Source organism: Macrotis lagotis, chromosome 1 (assembly GCF_037893015.1).
Source record: "Macrotis lagotis isolate mMagLag1 chromosome 1, bilby.v1.9.chrom.fasta, whole genome shotgun sequence".
Taxonomy (NCBI): domain Eukaryota; kingdom Metazoa; phylum Chordata; class Mammalia; order Peramelemorphia; family Peramelidae; genus Macrotis; species Macrotis lagotis.
In genome coordinates, this window is record NC_133658.1 from 177,614,503 (window position 1) to 177,635,106 (window position 20,604).

The 20,604-nt window shown below is 34.5% G+C and overlaps 1 protein-coding gene across 2 annotated transcripts in view; it reads right to left on the reverse strand.

The window, feature by feature from the left end:
• Positions 1–20,604, reverse strand: part of LOC141504437 (serine palmitoyltransferase 3-like) — a 134,198-nt gene that overhangs the window by 77,459 nt on the left and 36,135 nt on the right. For both annotated transcript variants that reach the window (XM_074209436.1, XM_074209435.1), the window contains one exon: positions 5,079–5,184. In XM_074209436.1, the coding sequence (XP_074065537.1) occupies positions 5,079–5,184 (106 nt within the window). The remainder of the gene's footprint in view (positions 1–5,078; positions 5,185–20,604) is intronic.

Sequence of the window (20,604 nt, forward strand, 5' to 3'; positions counted from 1 at the left end):
GAATATGTGTATAAATATATGTATATATGTGAACATACATGCATGTGTGCATGCATATGTATATACACATATGTGTGTGTGTGTATATATGTTAGGGCTGAGTGAAGGAGAGGAAAAAAAGTAAAAAGTGCAAGCAGAGAAAGAAGAAAACCTAAGGAAACAAAGTTGAACAGCCTTGAAAATACTGTATAGTATTTATTATACAGGTTTTCTTGAAATGGAAATTTATTGCTTTATATTATCTTTTTATGTTCTCTTGTAAACATGGCAATTTTTCCCTTTCCTTTAAGATTAAAACAAATTTTAAAACTTTAAAAATTAAAAATATAGAGTTTTATATTTATCCCTTTTAAATTTCAATGCAGTACAATAGAAAAGAAAGTACTGTCTTTGTAGTCATAGGTTCAGATGCTACCATTTATTGTATGACCTCAGACAAGTCACTTAACTTCTCAGTTTCCTCCTTTATTAATGAGAGGTTTGGACTAGATGATGTCTAGCATCTTTCCCAGCTCTCAATCTATGATTGAAGATATTACTCAGACCTGTGTAGACCTTTTTTGAATCTTGATTTTATCTTTTTTTTTTTTTTTTGCAAGGCACAGCTAGGTAAATATTAAGTATCTGAGGTCAGATTTAAACTCAGGTACTCCTGAATCCAGGACTGGTGCTCTAACCACGGTGCAATCTAGCTGCCCCCTTGATTTATCTTCTGGTGTAAAAATTTTACTTTAGAGTTTTGTGCCATTCACATAGTCAATGAATATACCTGTCACCCTGCATTTATGAGAGGTGGTCTCCCATTATATAGAACCTTGAAAACCAGAAAGACATAGGTTGAAGTCCCAATTGTTACATACTGCTTCTGTGACCCTGAGCAAGTCACTTAATCTATCAAAGTTCCTGGCAACTCTCCAAGACTATAAATTCAAAGAAGGCTCTGATTATTAGAAGGTATTTTTTCATCTAAGCATTTGTGATAATAATGAAATCACAAGTATAGTCCCTATCCTTAACCTATAGAATAATATCAAATTGATTGATCAACAAATCTTATACAGAACATGTCTAAGAATTGAATCCTATTTCATACCTCTAGAAATTTTCTCATTTGATTTTATATATATATAGATATAGATATAAATTAAGATTATTTATGGTCATCATACACCTAGGATTTCATTGAAATGTATCCAACTTAGATTTCTTTTATCTCTTGAAAAGGAGATCATGACTTTATCATATGTCTTGCAGAAAGTCATATATATGTAATCACACACATATATGAATATATATGTCTAGAATAGTTTATTGATTTACAAGTCTAAAATCCTTTCATAAATGGAAATGAGGTAGGCTATTATTATTCTTACTTTTTTGTGACTACTTCTTAGTGAATACTTCCTGTGACTCATAGGGACCACAGTTTCCCTTTTTAGGTGCTCACAAGCTTCTTTGTTTTGTATTATACAGTTCCTTATTTTCCTTGCATGCATATATTGTAATTTTTAAATGTTTGTTTCCACTAGAATTTAGCACATAGATAGAAGAAGAGAATCCTTTTGTGTGGACTACCAGAGTTCTTTTTCAAGTATATGTAGAATTCTGGGTAGAAGAATAATTAGACATTTTCCTGGATTCCTCTAGATCTCTGTATAATTTATTTCATTTACAAAGTTACAGTAGGATCTATTTTTTATTATTTCTTGATAACTGTCATAAATACAAGAAGATCACTTTTCTCTGCCAGTATTTTGAAAGCTTTAACTCTTCTGTTAGATTTTTCCTTTGAGTGTTATATCTGGTTATGTTGTATTAGTTTTACATCACAGCCTCATCATTTGGTGCATTTAGCAGATAAACATACTGTATACACTTTTCTTTTCTAAGTTAATGTCATTTTCTTTTTGTTTATGGATCATTGAGCCACCTTTTAAATACATAAACTACTTAGTGACTAAAATAGTGCTATAAAAATGTGGTTCAAGGCATATGAGTGACTTGACACTGGATTCTGATATTCCTTAACCTTGCCTTGACTTTTTCTGCTGAGTACTTTTGTACTTGATCAAAGATGTTGAAAGGAACAGGAAAGAGAAAAAAAACAATCATGATATTGAAACTCTAAAGGCAGTGCAATGATACAATCTGTATGGATATCCACAAATTAAATACCAAAAAAATTTTTTGAATTGAAAATTCTGACATTATTCTTAAGAAAAATGGAGATTACATTCAATGTTAAATTATGGAAATGACAGAAGAAAGTCACATAAAATCATAGAATTATAGAATGATTGAGTTGGAAGTACAAATAATCTAGTCTGACCTTTTCATCTTAAAGATGAAGAAACCAAAATACAGGAAGATTATGACCTATTCATAAAAAATAGTTTGAGTTGGAGACTTTTCACTGAAAGTTTCATATACTGATTTTTTGGGGAAAAAAGAAAAACATTGTGCTCCACTAAAAAGTCCCTGAAAGTCCTATTCCAGATCTCTTTGACAAGAGGACATAAGAAAAATGACCACATAAACCACAGATTAAGTTTAAAATATTAAAGATGTTTAAACTTGAAATCTGGTTTAGTTTTTTCAATTTCTGCAAGTAATCCTTAACTTTTAAGTTAGTATTGCTGATACTGTGGCAGAAGAAAGATAGAATTTATGAAGTGAACAAAATCCAGCCTTTGCAGTGGTTTCTGTAGGCTGGGTCACTGACAAGAATATTTGACAGTAAAATGCTGGTGGTCCTTTTAATTTCAGCCATGATCAAAGTGTTTAAAACTTAACTTTCCTTTAGTTGTGCCAAGTTGCGTTTATTTGCAGTTTAGTTCTGTTTATTCTGTTTAAAAGGAGATGTCCAGCCTGCTCTGGCTCAGCTGATCAGCTTTTAAGCTGTTCCAATCCTGAATGACAGGTGTTTAGATAAGAGCTGGTTTGTTCTGTCACCCCAGTTTTATGGTTCACTGCAGCTGGCACAAATTACACAGGAGGAAGAACGAGGCTTGAAGTTATGACAGCATAAAGTCAATATGGCAATATTATTTTTTTAAAGTAGCAAGTTCAGGACCAATGAGTAGTCAATTATTCTAGCGTACTCTCACAGACTTTATGCATAGGACACACTCCTAGTTTTCACCATTTTATATTTTGATACATCATAAATAAAATCAGTTACTGACAATAAACTATAAATACCAACTTCATAGTTCTGTAGGAGCACGTGCAGCTACCAGCCCTCTTAGATGAGGTATGGAGAAGACCTATATGGGGACATTTGAAGGTTTAACCCTGATCAACAGCCAGAACAATAAATTCTGCAGGCAGTTGTTATTTTTTAAAGAAAAACAAATTTTAAAGTTTGAATTTGTGAAAATGTATTTTTTACAGGAAACATTTCTCTCCTTTTCTGCTTGTTACTGTTCTTTTAACTAAAATTGTTACTTTAAGGGAACTTTAGATTAAGAGAAAAAACATGTTGTCTCTACTTTTCCTACAGTTGCAGCAATACTGTTATTTTTCAAGTGTAGGAATTACTATTTCATTAATTTTTTCACTTTTCTATAATTATCCCATAGGAACATCCTTTCTAATTATTTGAGATTAGGATTCATTAAAATTTCTCTTAGGAAATATTCTGCTGAGCTAACAGCTTCTCTGCATATAGAGTAATAGCAAAGGGAATCTTTGGGGAATCTTCCTCCTCCATTAGGAACAAAAATATAAAAATTTTGATTGAAGAGAATTGAATTTTTGACATAAAATCTTTCTAAGACAAACTATGAAGGGGTTAGTAGCCTCTCTGGCATTATAGTTTAAATGTGTTAGGAATATTCTATATGTTAGTGGACCCTTTAGCTATTGATAATCTTTTGTGGTTTTTAGTAAAAATGACAAATCAGATGATATGTCAGGTACCCCTCAATATATTCTATGATTAGATATGAAATGTCAGAAGAATTCAAGTCAAAGACCATTAAAGGGTAAAAAAAATCCCTGTGACCAGAGATCTTCAGTATATGACAAGTAAAATTTATAAAGAGCCAATTCAAGTTAACTCTTTTTCCATATACATAAACATGCATTCATATATAAGCAAAGCAGGTTGAAAAAATTTCCATAATATCAAACCATATCAAGAGAGGTAGACATGAGTTATGGAAAAGATCCTTAATAGTTAGACCTATTCAATAATTGAATAGGTTGTCTCTAGTGGAAAAGGGCTCTCCCTTGCTAGAGTTTTTAAAGTGAAGACTGAATACTATGTTTTGAGAAGTATAGGAGGGATTCTTGTTCAGATAACGATTGTATTAGATGACTCTAATGTCAATAAATTCACTTTAAATATTAAGCACTTAATATGTTGAAGATTATTGTGCTCTGTCCATAAAAATATTATATGATATCTCTTTTAACTTTGAGGTTCTGTGTGATTATGTGTTTCCAGTTATTTGATAATAAAGATTACCCTGTAGATAACCAGATCAAAGCTTGATGGCTTACTTGTGTTTGACTCTCAGTAGGTCTTTTCTGATCTGTTAAATTTATTTTTTATTGTTGCTCAGTTGTTTCAATCATGTCTGATTCTGTGACTCAATTTGGGTATTTTTGGGCAAAGATAGTAGTGGGGTTTACCTTTTCCTTCTCCAGCTCTTTTTACATTTTAGGAACTGAGACCCCAGGGTTAAGTGACTTGCCCAGGGTCACACAGCTAGTAAATATCTGAGGCTGGATTTGAACTCAGAAAGATCACTCTTCCTGATTTCAGACCTATCACTCTATGCACTGTGCCACCTAGCTATCCCAAATATGTGAAATACATTTCTTCATCCCTCTGCCTTTTTATTGTTTATTTATTTATTTGTTTGTTTGTTTACTTATTTATTTTTAGGTTTTTGCAAGGCAGTGGGATTAAGTGATTTGCTCAAGGACACACAGGTAATTATTAAGTGTCTGAGACCAGATTTGAAATCAGGTACTCCTGACTGCAGGGCCGCCCCACCTCTGACTTTTGAAAGACTGTTTTAGATAGTAACAGCTAGCATCCTCTAAAAATACCCTGATCATTCACATACCTATAGACGCCTTCTACTAGAATGAGGATTTTTTTCCATGCTCTTCGACTTCGAGGCTGGCCATAGATCACAGCTTCTCTGAGTAGGTTCTCTAGACTTTGCATGTCTTTAAATAACAAGCAAAAAAGAAAGTGACTTATGAGAGTGAGATGGATTTTTTTGGTTATTTTAGTTTTTAAGCATTCTTCATTATTTTAGGTTCAAGCTTCAAAATATCTTTCTGATACCAATGTTATAGTCAGAATTAAAAAGACACATTCCCCCCATCCCCTTTTAAATAAAAATAAGCACAAGGAACTAACAACAGTTTTCTATCAAATTCTTCCTTCTAAAAATGGTGATATTTATGAAAAAAAAAAACCCTAGCATTATCGAATTGTTGAAGATTTCCAAATTATTATATATATGTGTATATATTATCTCATTTGGTTAAATTTGTATTTTAAGGGAACTAGGAAAGCTTCTCCTCAGCTAACATCTCCTTGTCCCATTGATTTGTGTTAGATAGCATATAATAAGGGATTTATTGCATTATCTTTCTAGCTTTCATCTCTCTCTCTTAAATACTAGTCCTACCTTATCAGGTACCCATTGGACATTCCCACCTGGATTTCCTAACTGAAACTCAAACTCAACATGTTCATTATCTTCCCCATCTAATCCCATATACTCTTCAAACAATCATGCCTTTTGAAACTACAGCCATCTTCCTATTCACTACTATCATACTTTAACTTTTAAGATTATCCTTGACTCTTTTCTCTCTTTCCCCCAGTGTAATCTGAACAACATTGCTCCCTTCCTAGTCACTACCACTTTATTAACCTTGGGATCATTCTTGACATTTTTTTTCTCTTTTTCCCCTCTTCCACCCAACTCAGTCAGGTACCAAATGTTGTTATTTCTGTTCTACAGCATCTTCTATATCTTTTCCATTTTTCTTCACTTATAAGACCAGGACTTTATGAACCCTATCCCATTCATTTATATTATGTGCTCTTTAAATTGGTCTGCTAGATATACTTTTTTCCCACCCTTGTGTCTTTGCATAGGTTGGTGTCCAGACCTGGAATATATTTCCTCATCTGCTCTACCTTTTATATTTGTTTTTGATAATAATGTTTAGCTTCCTCTAAACTCTCCTCTGCTGTCTAATTTTTTTACCCTTGTGTTGTCTTGTTTACCACACCTTGTCAAGTACCAATTTTAGTTTCTCACTATCTACCTTCTTTGCAATTTTTGTGAGCTGTTGAATAGAACTGGGAAAAAAAATCACAAACATATGCAGATATGGCCCATTATAAATTTGTTAGGTAATAACAATTAAGTTCTTCCTTACAGCAACAAGGTAGTACTTTTCAACAATTTTGTCAATTCACTGTCTCTTTCATGTGAGTGACATTTCCAAGCATTCTCATTTATTTTCAATCTCTTCATAGAGCTTCTTCCTCTGAGTACCTTTTCTCTTTTGTCACCAAAAAAAATTGAGGTCATTTGCTAAAAAGTTCTGTTTTCTCCTCTATTCTACCTACCCACATCCCTCTGACATCTCCTCTATCTCCTTCCTCTCCATTGTCTCACAAGAAAAGGTGACCTTTTGCCTTACCAACAGAAACCCTTTTATTTTCCAATTAGATCTCATCCCCTCCCATTTTCTCAAACAGAATATCCATTCTCTTAATCTTATTCTCTTATCTTTGATCTCTCCTTATCTACTGACTCCTTTCCTGTTGCTTGTATAAAGCACTTCAACCTAAAACAAAAACCCCAACAAAACCCTTCATTTCATCTGATCAACTCCTTTTTACTGAACTTCTTAAGGAAACTCTCTTCACTAAGTACCACTTCCATTTCTTTGTTTCCTTAAACCTTTGTACCTCTCTACTTTATAGATTTTCATGACTTCTCCTGGTCCCCCCACCTTTGTTTGATGCTCTTTTTTCACTTGTCTTTCCTGGATTTAAAAATGAGATGGAGAAGGAAATGGCAAGTAACTCTAGTATCTTTGCCAAAAAAAATCCCAAATCTAGTCAAGAAAGGACTGGACAACAATTCAAGCAACAAACTCAGGAACTATTAGCTGTATCCCCCCCCCCCCCCCCCAGGGTAAAATGAATAGTGTCCTTCCACATGATCTCATGTCTGAACTATTGCTGTAGCCTTCTGGTTTGGTTCTACTTCCTCAACTTCTTTCCACTTTAAGAAGTGATTTTTCTAATATCAAGATCTTGCCATTTATCCATTTCAGTTATATATTGTACCTTAGTCTCATATAATCTACCACCCAGAGACATTGACCTGTTTGCTTTCCCTTATTTACGGCAGTTCAACTTCCAACTCTATGCCTTTTCACTGGCTTTCTCTTATGCCTAAAACTCTCATTCAAAATTGTCTTTTATCTTGGTGTCACAACAGATAGAGCACTAGACTTGGATTCAGGAAGACCTGAATTCAAATCTAAGCTCAGATACTTGCTAGTCAAGCAAGTCAACAAACCTCTGTCAACCTGTTTCCTCAACTTTAAAATGGGGATAAATAGCATATATATATCCCAGAGCCATTGTGAAGATTAAATGGTACATTATTTGTAAAATAACACATTGCATGACACAATGCTTTCCACTTCTCCCTTCTGGTTTTCAACCCTCAGTGCAGGTCTCACCTTCTGCAAGAAATCTTTGCCTCTCTTATATCTTCATCCTTTCTCTCACCTCATATTCCTCAATTAGTACTTTCCTTTTGAGATTACCTTCTATTTTCACTTTATATTTGTAGTAGCTATATGGGCATGTTGTGTCTTCCAGAAGTATAAGTCCTTATGGGTGGGGATCTGTTTTGGTCTTTTTAATTTTTCTTTTAATCCCCAAGGTTTAGCAATTCCTAGGATAATAGTAAGTGTTTGATAGATTCCTCTGGACTGAGTTGTTATCTGTCAGTTTCTGAGTGTGAGGATTTCAGAGTTTTTATTTGCTGTTTTTTTTTAATTGATCATTTTGTGTAATTGCTCACTGGAAACCACCAACTGAATTTCCTAACAGTAACTCAAATTCAACATGTCCATTATTGTCCACATCTAATCCCATACACTCTCCAAACAACTATTCCTTTTGAAACCATTGCCATTTTCCTATTCATCGTACTTTAAGTACTATAAACTTGAGAATATTTTTTGACGATCTTCTCTCTTTCCCCTAATCTCATTTTAACACCATTGCCATCTTCCTGGTCATTACCACCTTTTTTAATCTTGGAATTATCCTTAACGCCTCTTTCTTTTTTCCCTCCTAATCCAGTAGTTGTTACTAATTTGTAATTATTTTGAGAACTTTTTGTTCATATCTTTTGACTCATCCATTTGAGAATAACTCTTGGTCTTTAATATATATTTATGCACTATATGTCTTGAATATCAGATCCTTATCAAAGATATCTGTTGCAAATAATTTTTGTCTCTCAATTAGCTGCTTCCCATCTTATCCTATCTTTTCATTATTTTGTTTTGTGGAAAAGTGTTCCAATTTTATGTATTCATAGTTAAACTTTATTCAGTTAATTCTAGGGCCTTCTTATCATCCTTCATATAAAATATAAACTTCTTTGTTTAGCTTTTAAGTTCTACATAACCTGGTTCCAAATGATCTTTCCAGCTTCATCATACATTATTCCCCCCTAATATTCAGTTACCTAGTTAGACTGATGTTCTCTCTCTTCCTCGAATACAACAATCCAATCGATCTTCTTTCTCAATGCCTGAACTGTACTCAGTCTTCAACTCTGCCTTACAGAATCTTTTTCTTCTTTCAAGATGCATCTCTAGCACCACCTTCTATAAAGAATCTTTTCTGATCTTCGCAAACTACCTGTATTTAACTACTTTCTATTTATTTGCATTTGTTATTTTTATATTTATTCTTTACATATTTATGAATACTTTATGCTCTAAAATAGAATACAAACTCCTTTTGAATAGCTATTTTTTTTCATTCTTTTTGTTTGAATCCCTAGCACTGAACCAGGCATATATTATTAGGTGCTTAACAGATACCTATTGATTGATTGTTAACATGGGAAAGGAAGGAGAGACAAAGGAAAATTCACCAAGGAATACTAGATTCCCATAGCTGTGCTGCTATGGCTACAAAAAGATTCCATTTAGCTCATTTTCTCTCCCCTTTTTTAGTCAGTCAGTTGTTCATGTCAGTCTCATGAACAAGGCTTAATCTACCAAATTTTATATTTCATTAGCAGTATGGGAGATTAATGCAGTCTTCAGGAACTGCTGACTTACTGCCTTCCACAGCTCAGCTTTCTTGACCATTTATGGTGAAAACCTTCCTACCCTAAAATTTTATGAGCCTGTATTAACAAGGAGTATAAAATGATGGCAAATTATCAATGATATAAGCTAAAGTCAAAAAAATTTTAAATGAAAAAAACAAATTAGTTGGTTTGTTTTTTAGTTCTGGTACTTTTTTGTAATTCTTAAGAAAAACTCTGGGAGATGTGGGATTCACTTGTCCTTTACCTCTACATTTTTTTTTTTTGGCTGTAAGTATTAAATAAAGGATAAAAGCAACAAGGTCACTATATATTTTCATTTCCAAAGTGTCCTCTACTTGCAAAATTTAAAACTCCTGGCTCTTTTGTTTCAAGACCTTGATCATATTTTAAAAGGCAGAAATATTACTCCATTGGCAAAATGTTCAAGAGCTCTAACATCATTGTTTCAGTGATGAGGTGAGAGAGAGGTATTTAAAGTGCTAGAAGGAGGAAGCATCTGATCATAATCTGCCATAAGATTTTAGAGGTCACATTTTAAATGGCTGTAAAAGGAGACACCCAATAAGAGTAAAACAGAAACATTGAGGCTAATTTTCATTATGATCAAGGCAGACCATCACCTTCTGAGATTAATGTTTATTGTCTCATATCAGCTGAGGCAAGGAGTACATTTATTGCTTTTTATGATGAGACTAAATGATGTCTTTCTTTTTAGTGAACATTACCAGATTTGGTCTTTCTTTTTCCTTAATTACAGCTGGTCCCTGGAATAATGCCCAGTTTTTAAAAATGGTCCTGAAAAGCTGACTGATAGATGAGCCAGCTCCCTTAGGAAGGAACTAGGCAGAATTCTCCTTCCTTGTTCCCATCATCCTCGCACTTCCAACTTAAATGTTACGTTTTGCCTCTCTACTCATCTTTTCTCTCTTGTAGCTGTGACTTTTTAAAGATATTTTAGACATGGAGGTTTTAATATATAAAATATTCTCTCTGTTTCCTCTTTTTCACATGCTCACAGTTAGGTTTCTTAAATTGTCATATGCATTTCTGTAAATAATATTCAAATAAAGATTCTCACTGAAAAATTTTATTGGCTAATACTAAATTCTCTTCAAGTGAGAGATTTTTTAGTCATTCTAGGATGACTTTTTAACTTGAGCAACTATCAAATCTATCATTCATAAGTTTCTTAGCTTTTCATTTCTTTCTTGTCATAAGATGTGTACTGTGAGTCTAGAAAAAGTAAATGCAACTTCAAGGGTCTTAATATTTTCTTATAATAGTCATTCATAAATCTTTTTTTTATAACAGTTCAAGTTGTTTAGCACTTTTGCAAACACCTTTGTGAGTTAGGTAGTTTAATTAGCAGCATCCCTATATTATGAAGGAAAAAATAAAGCATTGCTCTCAAAGGGAAAATGATTTATCCAAATTCATAGCACTAAGAATTGTCAGAGACAGAATTGGAGCCCATATCTTCCTTCTAGTTTTTTTTTTTTCACCATTCTATGCTTCTTCAGTATGGTGCAGAAAAAAAAAATAATATAATGCTAAGAAACAATAATAGAGTAGATGGACTTTTATTTTAGCAAATTCAGAAACAGACTTTAAATCTAATTTGATCCTTCAGATACTCAAAACAGGCAATCTTTTCTCAAAGACCTGGGAGTACATGGGAAGTAAATATGAAGCAAGCTACCAGCTTTTATAAAATAAATTGATGTAAGTTAGTGTGGACGTCTTCTCTCAAATTCAACTTAATTTAAGATTATTTCACAACATGGCTATTTGAACATAAAACATTGTTTTTTATAGTAAAAATTCTGGGTAGATGCTTTGAGTTTATGCCTTTTCTCTGAAGATATTTTTTTCTGAGCCAAAACCTCATGCAAATGAATCTATCTTGGGGCAAAAGACCACCCAAGTAAAGGATTTCTGCTACCCATATTTTATGGTTACATCTTAATAGTGCACATGTCTATATATGGTGCACATGCTACTAAAGAAAAACAGCCTGAGAGAAGAGAATCTTTGCCCCAAACTTATTAGCCCTTTAGTATAGGGATAATTTCTTTAATATGCTAGTAATAGAACTTGGCATGCTCCTGTAGATTTATTATTTAAAAGAGAAAGCTTTCTTTTAGGAGATGAATGATAGTGCATAATAACTGGCAGTTCCTTACTTAGAAGTGCCTATTCATGCTGACATAGTGACTCAAATAACTTCTTTTCCCTTCCTTCCCATAAATTGGGATATTATTCTTTTCCTTTCTATTCATCTTCTTTAGTCTATTGCTTGCTGGGACCAACTATTCCTCTTTGTACATCATTCCTGGGTGAATCTAGAATATGTCTGAGAAGGACATTCTGTAACTTCAATCACAATCTGATCATTTGATCTGCTGAAGAAGACAGCAGCAACAGCTGCTAGCAATTACTCTACGGGTAGCTATCTCTCTCCTACTCTGAGGCTGCCTGTAGTCTATAAAACAGAATAGCCTGGAATTGGGCTAGTGTATTTTAAACTAGCCCTCATATGGACTATATGATTGTGCTGTGAGGCTGTAGAGACAGAAAGTCAGATTAGATCTCTGTGTTTCAGAGCAATGATACCCTGGGAAGTCTGGTTATCTGTGTGACTTTCCTTGTATATACCTTATCCATGTCTACATTTTTCTACGCGGTGTTTCCCCAGGGAGAGACTTGTGTGGTACCCCACAATGTGAACTTCTAAAGGACTTAAGGCATTGCAGAAGCTGAAAACTTTGGGCAATTGATGTTGTATCACAAAGATATTGATGATTTCAGTTGACATTTTCTTCTAAGCCCTTCCCTGTTGAGCCTGTACCAGGGGCTAGAGCTGGCAATTAACCTTCTCTTTCCTCTTCACTAGTAAGGGCTCTAGCACCGCAGTTTCTCTTTCCTCTTCAGATTTCCTTTTATTCCTTTGTACCCCAAGTCTTTCAATCAATTTTTTTATTCTAAAACCTCTCCCTCTTCCCTAATTCCTGTGATGAAATGTCCAAACCAGATAGAATCTAATTTTCCTCTGAAATGTATATGAATCTTCAGTTTTTTATTCTATGATCTAGGTTAAAAAAAAAAGATGAGGAAAGCGAAAATATAAAAGGACTTTTAACTCCTAACCATGGAAAAGGAAGATCCATAGGTGTGGTAATGAGGTGCTTGGTTGAAGAGAAAATATCTCTGAGTTTGTTTTTGTTTTTTTTTACCATAGGAAACCCTATTGTTATAGCTCTTATGAGAATAGCTTACATTTATGTCTTTAGAATGACAAAAATTTTTTACATCATTTGATCCTCAGAATAAATCTATGGTCATGGCAGCTCAAGACAAGGAAACTAAAGTTCAAGAGATTGCAACTTGTCCAGATATAAGCATAGGTCATTGCTACTTATCACAATGTCATCATTCCTTTTCATTATATGCTATCTGGAACACCACATTTTATGAAGAAATTAATAAGGTAGAGTGTACCAAAGGAGTGTACCAGGATAGCGAAGGGCCTTCAGATTGTGATAAAACGAGTGCTCCAAAACACTGAGTTTAGCCTGGATGAGATTTAGTGGGGAATATAACTTTCTTTAAGTACTTGGAGGTTGTCATATAGGAAATGGAATAGACTGGTTTTGCTTGGCCCTAAAGGGCAGAACTAGGGACAATGAATGGAAATTATGAAGAGATATACAGTTTTGATATAAGGAAAATCTTCCAATAATTTGAGCTTTTTAAAAGAGGAGGGTTGTTTCAGGAAGTAATGAATTTTCTATTATTGTATATCTTCAAGTAAAGTTTAAATACTACTTGAAAGGATCTTTTTGAGGTGTGACTTGGATTAGATGAATGAATGAGAAAGTATTTGTTAAACTCTTAATTAGGAAATAGTTTAAAATGCTAATTGCTGAGAATACAAATAGAAAAGTAAGAAAGTCCTTGATCTCAAATAGCTCATGTTTTCTTGGGGGAACAATGCAAATGGAAAACTACTATAAATTCACACAGAAAGATCCCATGATCCTTTGGGTACTGAGGGAAAACAGATGATAATGTCTCTTCAATAAGATCACTTCCATTGATATCAGTATTCCATATCAGTTTCTAATGTTGAACTATTTGACAGTGACAAGTACTTGGGTGATAGGGAGCTTTCTTTTCTGTGTCTTCAGGAGCTATAACACTAGGGTCTGCAAGAGTAGGAGCCAAACCATATTTTCCCAGGGATTGTTTCCTAAAATGATAGTTGAGGGCACTGTGCTATAAGCAATCTAAAGTTATTCTAAAGATTCTTTGGTTGAAGGTCATCAGGGTCTGAGAGAAGATGGTGTTGAAGGCAGAGATACGTGGTTCATATTGCCTCTTACTTCCCCCTTGGGGCACCCTGCTGCTCCCCAAGATTGGACTACCTGCCCTATAAGTGGAAGTTGTTTGGAAGTTAGTGAAAATGGCTGTGAAAGCTGAGTTGAATGGATAATGAGGTTTCTTCTAATCTTTGCATTCTGGCCCCTAATTTATTCTGAGGTTCTCAATATTCCAATCAAAGGTGTTCAACTCCAGGGTTGATGTCCTTTATGGTATATTTATTATTACCCCCTGAAAACTTCTCCCTTAATTCCTCAGATTTGAGCCTAATCCTTACTCCCAAAGTCTGCAATAGGGAAGGAGTATGAAGCAGGGAACGTATCTAGACAGGGGGCATGATGGAGAGAGAGTTCCAAACAAGTCCAAAAAACAGTGTAGCTAAGGGGGAAATGAAGAATTATGCCATAGAATTATAGATTATAGATTTGAGTTAGAAGACACCTTAATAACGCATTCTTCCCCTTGCCCCATTTATATTCCAGATGAAGAAACTGAGCCCCAGAGATATCAAGATCACATAGTTTAGGGGCAGAGTCAGGATTTGACTCTTCTCTTTTGCATCACAAGGACAGTGTGTTTTCATAAAGTTTTTTTTTCTTTAACTCAATAGACTTTGGAGACAGTAACTAGATTTTTATCTAGATATAATTTTGCCTCAAGCAAATTAAGTAGATGATGCAAGTTACATTTACACAATGTATATTCTTCATTTTGTGAAAGAATTGACAATAGTGACATGGCAATTGTATGATGGAAAGATTATTGGTTTTGGAGTCAGAATACTTAACCTTTCTTGGTCTTTGTTTCTTCATCAATAAAATGAGGAGGTTAAAAAATCTGGTTTGAGAAGTCTAGTCCAACTCTTAAGTTTTTAATTCTTATTCTAATGTTCCCTTAAATATCAGTCTTTTTTCTAGGAAATTTAAAATATACCTAGATTTAAAAAACACATATAATAATTTTAGAAATATACATGCTATGTAAGATGAAATTCTCTAAGTTATTAATCACCTCCCCAGATCACAAGTAATTGGGGCAGTTCTGGGATACAGATCTAGTATCAGGTTTTCCTCTTTTTAGTTGTTTTGTATTCTACTGCATTTTGATCATAGTTTTTTGTCTCTCCTCCTAAAAGATTCCTTCTAAGCAGGGAATCATAATCATGATTGCTCCCTTCATTCACCACAGGATGTTACAACCACAGATGGGGTACTATGTTCACTTGTTGTAACCTTTAAGAAATATATTAACAAAATGATAAAGGTCTTTGAGCTCATGCTTCTTGATGGTCAGGGGGAAATATGATAGCTGTCTTTAAATGTTAAAGGCTATCATGTAAGAGTGGGATTAAACTTGTTTGCTTCACCCTCCCACTAGGAGAAATACTGGATGTTGCAAAAAAATAGATTTAGACTAGATGTAAGGCAAAAACTTTTTAACAATTAAAGTAAAAAATGTTCCTCACTGAAAGGAGGTCATGGTTTCTCTCTCACTGGAGGTTTTTTACACAGAAGCTAGATTACTGAACATTTGTCTGGATGTTGTAGAGGCAATTCTGGTTCGGATAAGAAAATGCTTTATGGTGTCTGTGAGCCCTTCCAATTCAGGTTCTGTGATTATGACCTAGGAAATTGTCTATTGATAACTACATTCCTTCTTTTTTTTTATTTTCTTTTTTAGGTTTTTGCAAGACAAATGGGGTTAAGTGGCTTGCCCAAGGCCACACAGCTAGGTAATTATTAAGTATCTGAGGTCGGATTTGAACTCAGTTATTCCTGACTCCAGGGCCAGTGCTCTATCCACTGTGCCACCTAGTCACCCAACATTCATTCTTAAACACATCTTACATTCTTCTTCTCCTCTTCTTTATCTACTACCACCATCCTAAACAGCCTTCATTATTCCTTACCTTATGGAAAATTATGTAAAGGTCAGACTAGCTTGAAGACAATATCAAATTGCCATGGGGTGTTTCAATCATGTCTATGGTTCCCAGCTTCTGCAAAATAATATTCCTATAATGACCAATTCAAAAACCTCAGCACAGGCTAGTTATACAAGAAATAGGAAAGTGTTTAAATTGAAATTTTTACCACTTGAAGCAGAATTCCTAACAGCTCAAGGGATTTTAAAAAGGATACCAGAAATGGGTAAAGCCCTTTTCTTCATTTGTACTACCTAGAAAGGGCTGATTCTATCCAGTAGATGTCAGCAACCCATATCAAAGAAAAAGTATAATGATTCTAAAGAGGGCAAACAAAAACAAGAAATACCTGCTTTTGAAAATGGGTGTACATGGATATTTAGAGAAATAATCAATGAATTTCATTAAGTTAAGAATGCCAACAATTTTCATATGTACTCAGGAAAGAGGCAAGTTAAAGTTAAGGAAATTTAACTCTTTATTCTCTTAAGTCCTTGTTGAAAGAAAGAAATCAAAGAAAATCATTGGTTTGTTTGTTTTTGATTGTCTTAGGAAAGGTTCAGAGCCTATTAAAGCTAAAGAGTAAACACAAACTTTCACCCATTTTTATAGAACTCTTGAATTGACATTAAAGAAACAGAATGTCTTGAGAGGTATAGCCTAGATGGCTGGGCAGTCAGATACCCAGTAAAGTTCTCCCAACATTCCCCTCCAAACAACTTCAAATAATACATCAATTTGAATTTTGGAGAAGTATAGTCAATGAAAGGCCAATGTGAAACATTTTTCCAGCCCAAGATAATTTAAGATGTTGGAAGGAAAGTTCATGTATAGACAGTACCATTAGTGGGCCTTTGAGACAACAAGAATTTCTGAACAAACTAAAGAAGAAAAATAAGGAAAAGGTTTGAATGATCCAAGAAAAAAAGGGAAATTATAAAGGACTTAAAGATGTTGGACTGATTATAATCTTACATGGTAAAATAATACTGGTAACTCCTGAGAACTTTTTTATGAGAGCAGTTAGGAGGATACCACAATTGACTGAAAGAGGGAATAACATGCATACTGAATTGAATATAAGAATCTATCTTACACTAAAGAAAAGTAGGAGGGCAAGGTGATAAGAGAAGGCAGGGGGGTGATAGGGGGAAGATTGGGGGAGCAGGTGATCAGAAGCAAAACATGTTTGAGGAGGGAGCTCCCAACATAGAAGGAAATACAGTTAGCAAAAGTAATTGTGAAAAAATTTTGAAGTCACTTCTCAAACACAGAAAACTGAGTCAAATTTATAAAAATAAGAGTCATTCTCTAATTATTGATGACTGATCAAGGGATATGAATGGTTTTCAGAAAAGGTTTATCATTTCTATCTATAACCATGTAAAAATGTTCTAATTCACTATGCAAATTTAAGCAATTTTGAGACACTATCTTAGATCTATTATGTTGGCTAACAGGAAAGAAAAGGAAAATGACAATCAGAAGAATGTAGGGAAAATGAGACATTAATGCACTATTGGTAGAGTTGTGAGCATATTCAACCATTCTGTAGTGAAATTTGGAGCTATGTCATACATACCCTTTGACTTAGCAATATACTAGATCTGTATCCCAAAAGAGATGAAAAAAAAAGAAAAAGACCTATTTGTATAAGGATATTTATTGTAGTTCTTTATTAGTCACAAGGCATTGGAAATTGAGATGATGCCCATCAGTTGGGAAATGGCTGAATACATTGTGGTATGTGGTTATGATAGAAGGCTATTCAGCCATAAGTAATGATGAATGAGATTCTCTCAGAAAAACTTGTAAAGATTTATATAAGCTGATCCAAAATGAAATGTACTTGTACAAAAGAATAGCAATTATTGTAGGATGTTCTGCTGTGAATGACTTAGTTTTTCTTAGCAATACAATGAATGATCCAAGACAACTCTGAAGGACTTATGATGAAAAGTGCTATCCATCCCCAGAGAAAGAACGGATGATATCTGAATACAGATTGAAACATACTTTCTTTTTACTTTATTTTTCTTGTAGTTTTTATTTTTATCTGTTTTCTTTCACAACATGACTATTATGGAGTGTTTTGCTTGACTACATATCTATATATCTATATAGATATGTATAAACTCTATCAAATTACTTTCTCAATGAGGGGCTCTGGGAAAGAGTAAGGGAGAGAATTTAGAACCCAAAGTTTTAAAAACAAACATCAAAAATTGTTTTTACATGTAACTGGAGGAAGAAAAATAATAAATTAATTAATTAAAAATAAGAATTGGGCAAGTAGAAGCTAATGTCTCTATGAAAATTTAAGAAACAAGGAAACCAAAACAAAAGATTGAAAAATAGAAAAAAATGTGAAATACCTCATTGGAAAAACAACTGATCTGGAAAATAGACCTAGAAGAGATAATTTAATACTTATTGGATTGCCTGAAAACAGTTTAAAAAAATGAGCTTGCACATATATTTCAAGAAATTTTAATGGAAAACTGACCTGAAATCTTAGAACCAGAGAACAAAATAAAAGTGGTAAGAATCCACCAATCATCTCCTGAAAGAGATCTAAAATGAAAACTCCTTGGGGTGGCTAGGTGGCACAGTGGATATAGCACTGGCCCTGGAGTCAGGAGTACCTTGGTTCAAATCTGGTCTCAGACACATATTACCTAGCTGTGTGGCCTTGGGCAAGCCACTTAACCCCATGTGCCTTGCAAAAACATAAAAAATAAAAATGAAAACTCCTAGCCAATTTCAGAACCCCCAGGTCACAGAAAAAATATTGCAAGTGGTCAATAAAAAAACACTTCAGATATGCTGAAGCTGAAGTCAGGATCAAAAAAATTATAGTAGCTTCTATGTTAGATAAACAGAAGACTTTGGAATATGATGTCCCACAAGGTAAAGGCACTAAGAAGAAGCTACAGCCAAGAAGAAGCAATCTAGCAAAATGGAGTATAATTCTTGTATGAGAAGATAAATACATATATACATACCCATCTTAAATTTATCATTGACAGAGAAGTTGGAAGGCATCCACATAGAGGTGTAAGTTTCTTATGTTGGAATGGTATATATATAAAAAAAGGAAGAGGTGAGAAAGGGAGACAGAGAGAGAATGTAAAAGAGAAAATAGAGAAATTATCTCACTTATAAAAGAGACACATAAACAGGAACTTTTGACTGGAGGGAAAAATGGTTGGTGGTGGCAGGCAATGTGTGAACCTCATTCTAATCTGAATTGGTTTAAAAAAAGTAGATTATAGTCACTCAGAATATACATATTTTAGTGTTTGAGAGACTCCCAGGAAAAGTGTGGTAGGGAAGATTAGACTGACTATTAAACTGAAGGTCTACAAGAACCATTGTACTGACACGATTGCTATACACCTGTGAAATCTGGATGTTCTACCAGTGCCATGCCAGGAACCTGAATCACTTCCATTTAAATTATTTTAGGAAGATTCTGAAGATTACCTGGCAGGAGAAAATACCAGAGACAGGTCCTTTCTAAACTGTCAAGCATTTAAACTCTACTACAGAGATGAAACTTTGATGGATGGACTCCATAGTTTAAATTCTAAATTCTAAATATGTATATATATATATATATATATATATATATATATATATATATATATATATTTGCCAAAAAGACTTTATTTAATGGAGGATTCGTGCAGGGCAAGTTCTCACAGAGAGGTCATAAAAAGTGATACATGGATACTCTAAAGGTCTCTTAAGAATTTTGGAATTCACCGTACAACAAGGGAAATACTGGCATAGGAATGCACAGCATGCTGTGTTCTCATCAGAGAGGGTGCTGTTATCTCCAAGCAAAGCTGAATGGAATTGAAAAAAGCTCAAAAGAAATGTGATATAGGGGCAGAGTCAAGATGGCGACAGAAGAGCCTCTCTCAGGTGCACTCTCCATAATATTTCAAAAATCATAAAATTATGATTCTAACTAAATTTTTCAGAGACAGAATCCACAGAGGCATCTAGTAAGGCAATTCTCCAGAACAAGGTAACCTGGAAAATAGTGGAAAGACTCTGCTCCATGGAGTTAGAGGGGCAGCCCACCAGAGTGAAGGAACTTCAGCCTCCCAGAGGCAGCCTCAGGCTGCCTGGGAACTGCGGCTCACAGCAGCGGGGCAGTTTCCTGCCCTACAACCTGGGGAGCACTGGGCACAACTTGGAAGATTGCAGCCCAGATCCAGGAAAGGGAAGCAGGTGGAGCCTGTAAGCAGGGGCCCCCAGGCAACTGAGCCTACCAAAGGTAGGGGAGTGGAGAGAGACTTCCGAGATATGTCCTCTGTCCCTGGAACAGGACTCTGGGGCTCTTACTGCATTCAGATCCTGATCACCGTCTAGGCCCCCATAAAACAGCAGCCCCCCCCACCTCAGCCCTGTGGCAGAGGGGTATGCTTGTGGTCATTCACAGACCAGGAGGGAAGACAGAGCTTCACACACTATTCCTTTCAAATATTTATTAAAGTTATCATGAAACTTTTTTTCCCCCCCTGTTTCCTTCCTTCCACTTACCTTCTGCTCTAGAGATGGCTACCATTACACAAAAATGTGTATTCATGTATATGTGTATGTATATGTATATATGCAAATGTATGTGGAAAGTCATTCTACATGTAGTTATATTTAACAGTTCTCTCATTGTATAGCATCTTTCTTCATAGGTCTTTTGAAGTTAATTTGGGTATTTATCAAAGTCAAAAAGACAAAATTCTTAAAGCAATATTACTGTTACTATATACAAAGTTCTCTTGATTCTGCTCATTTTTCTCTTTATTATTATTTTTTCATGAAATTTTGTCCCATGTTTTTTGAAGATCATCAAGCTCATGATTTCTTAGAGCCCAGTAGTATTTCATCACAATCATATGCCACAACTTTTTCAGCCATTTCCTAAATGAT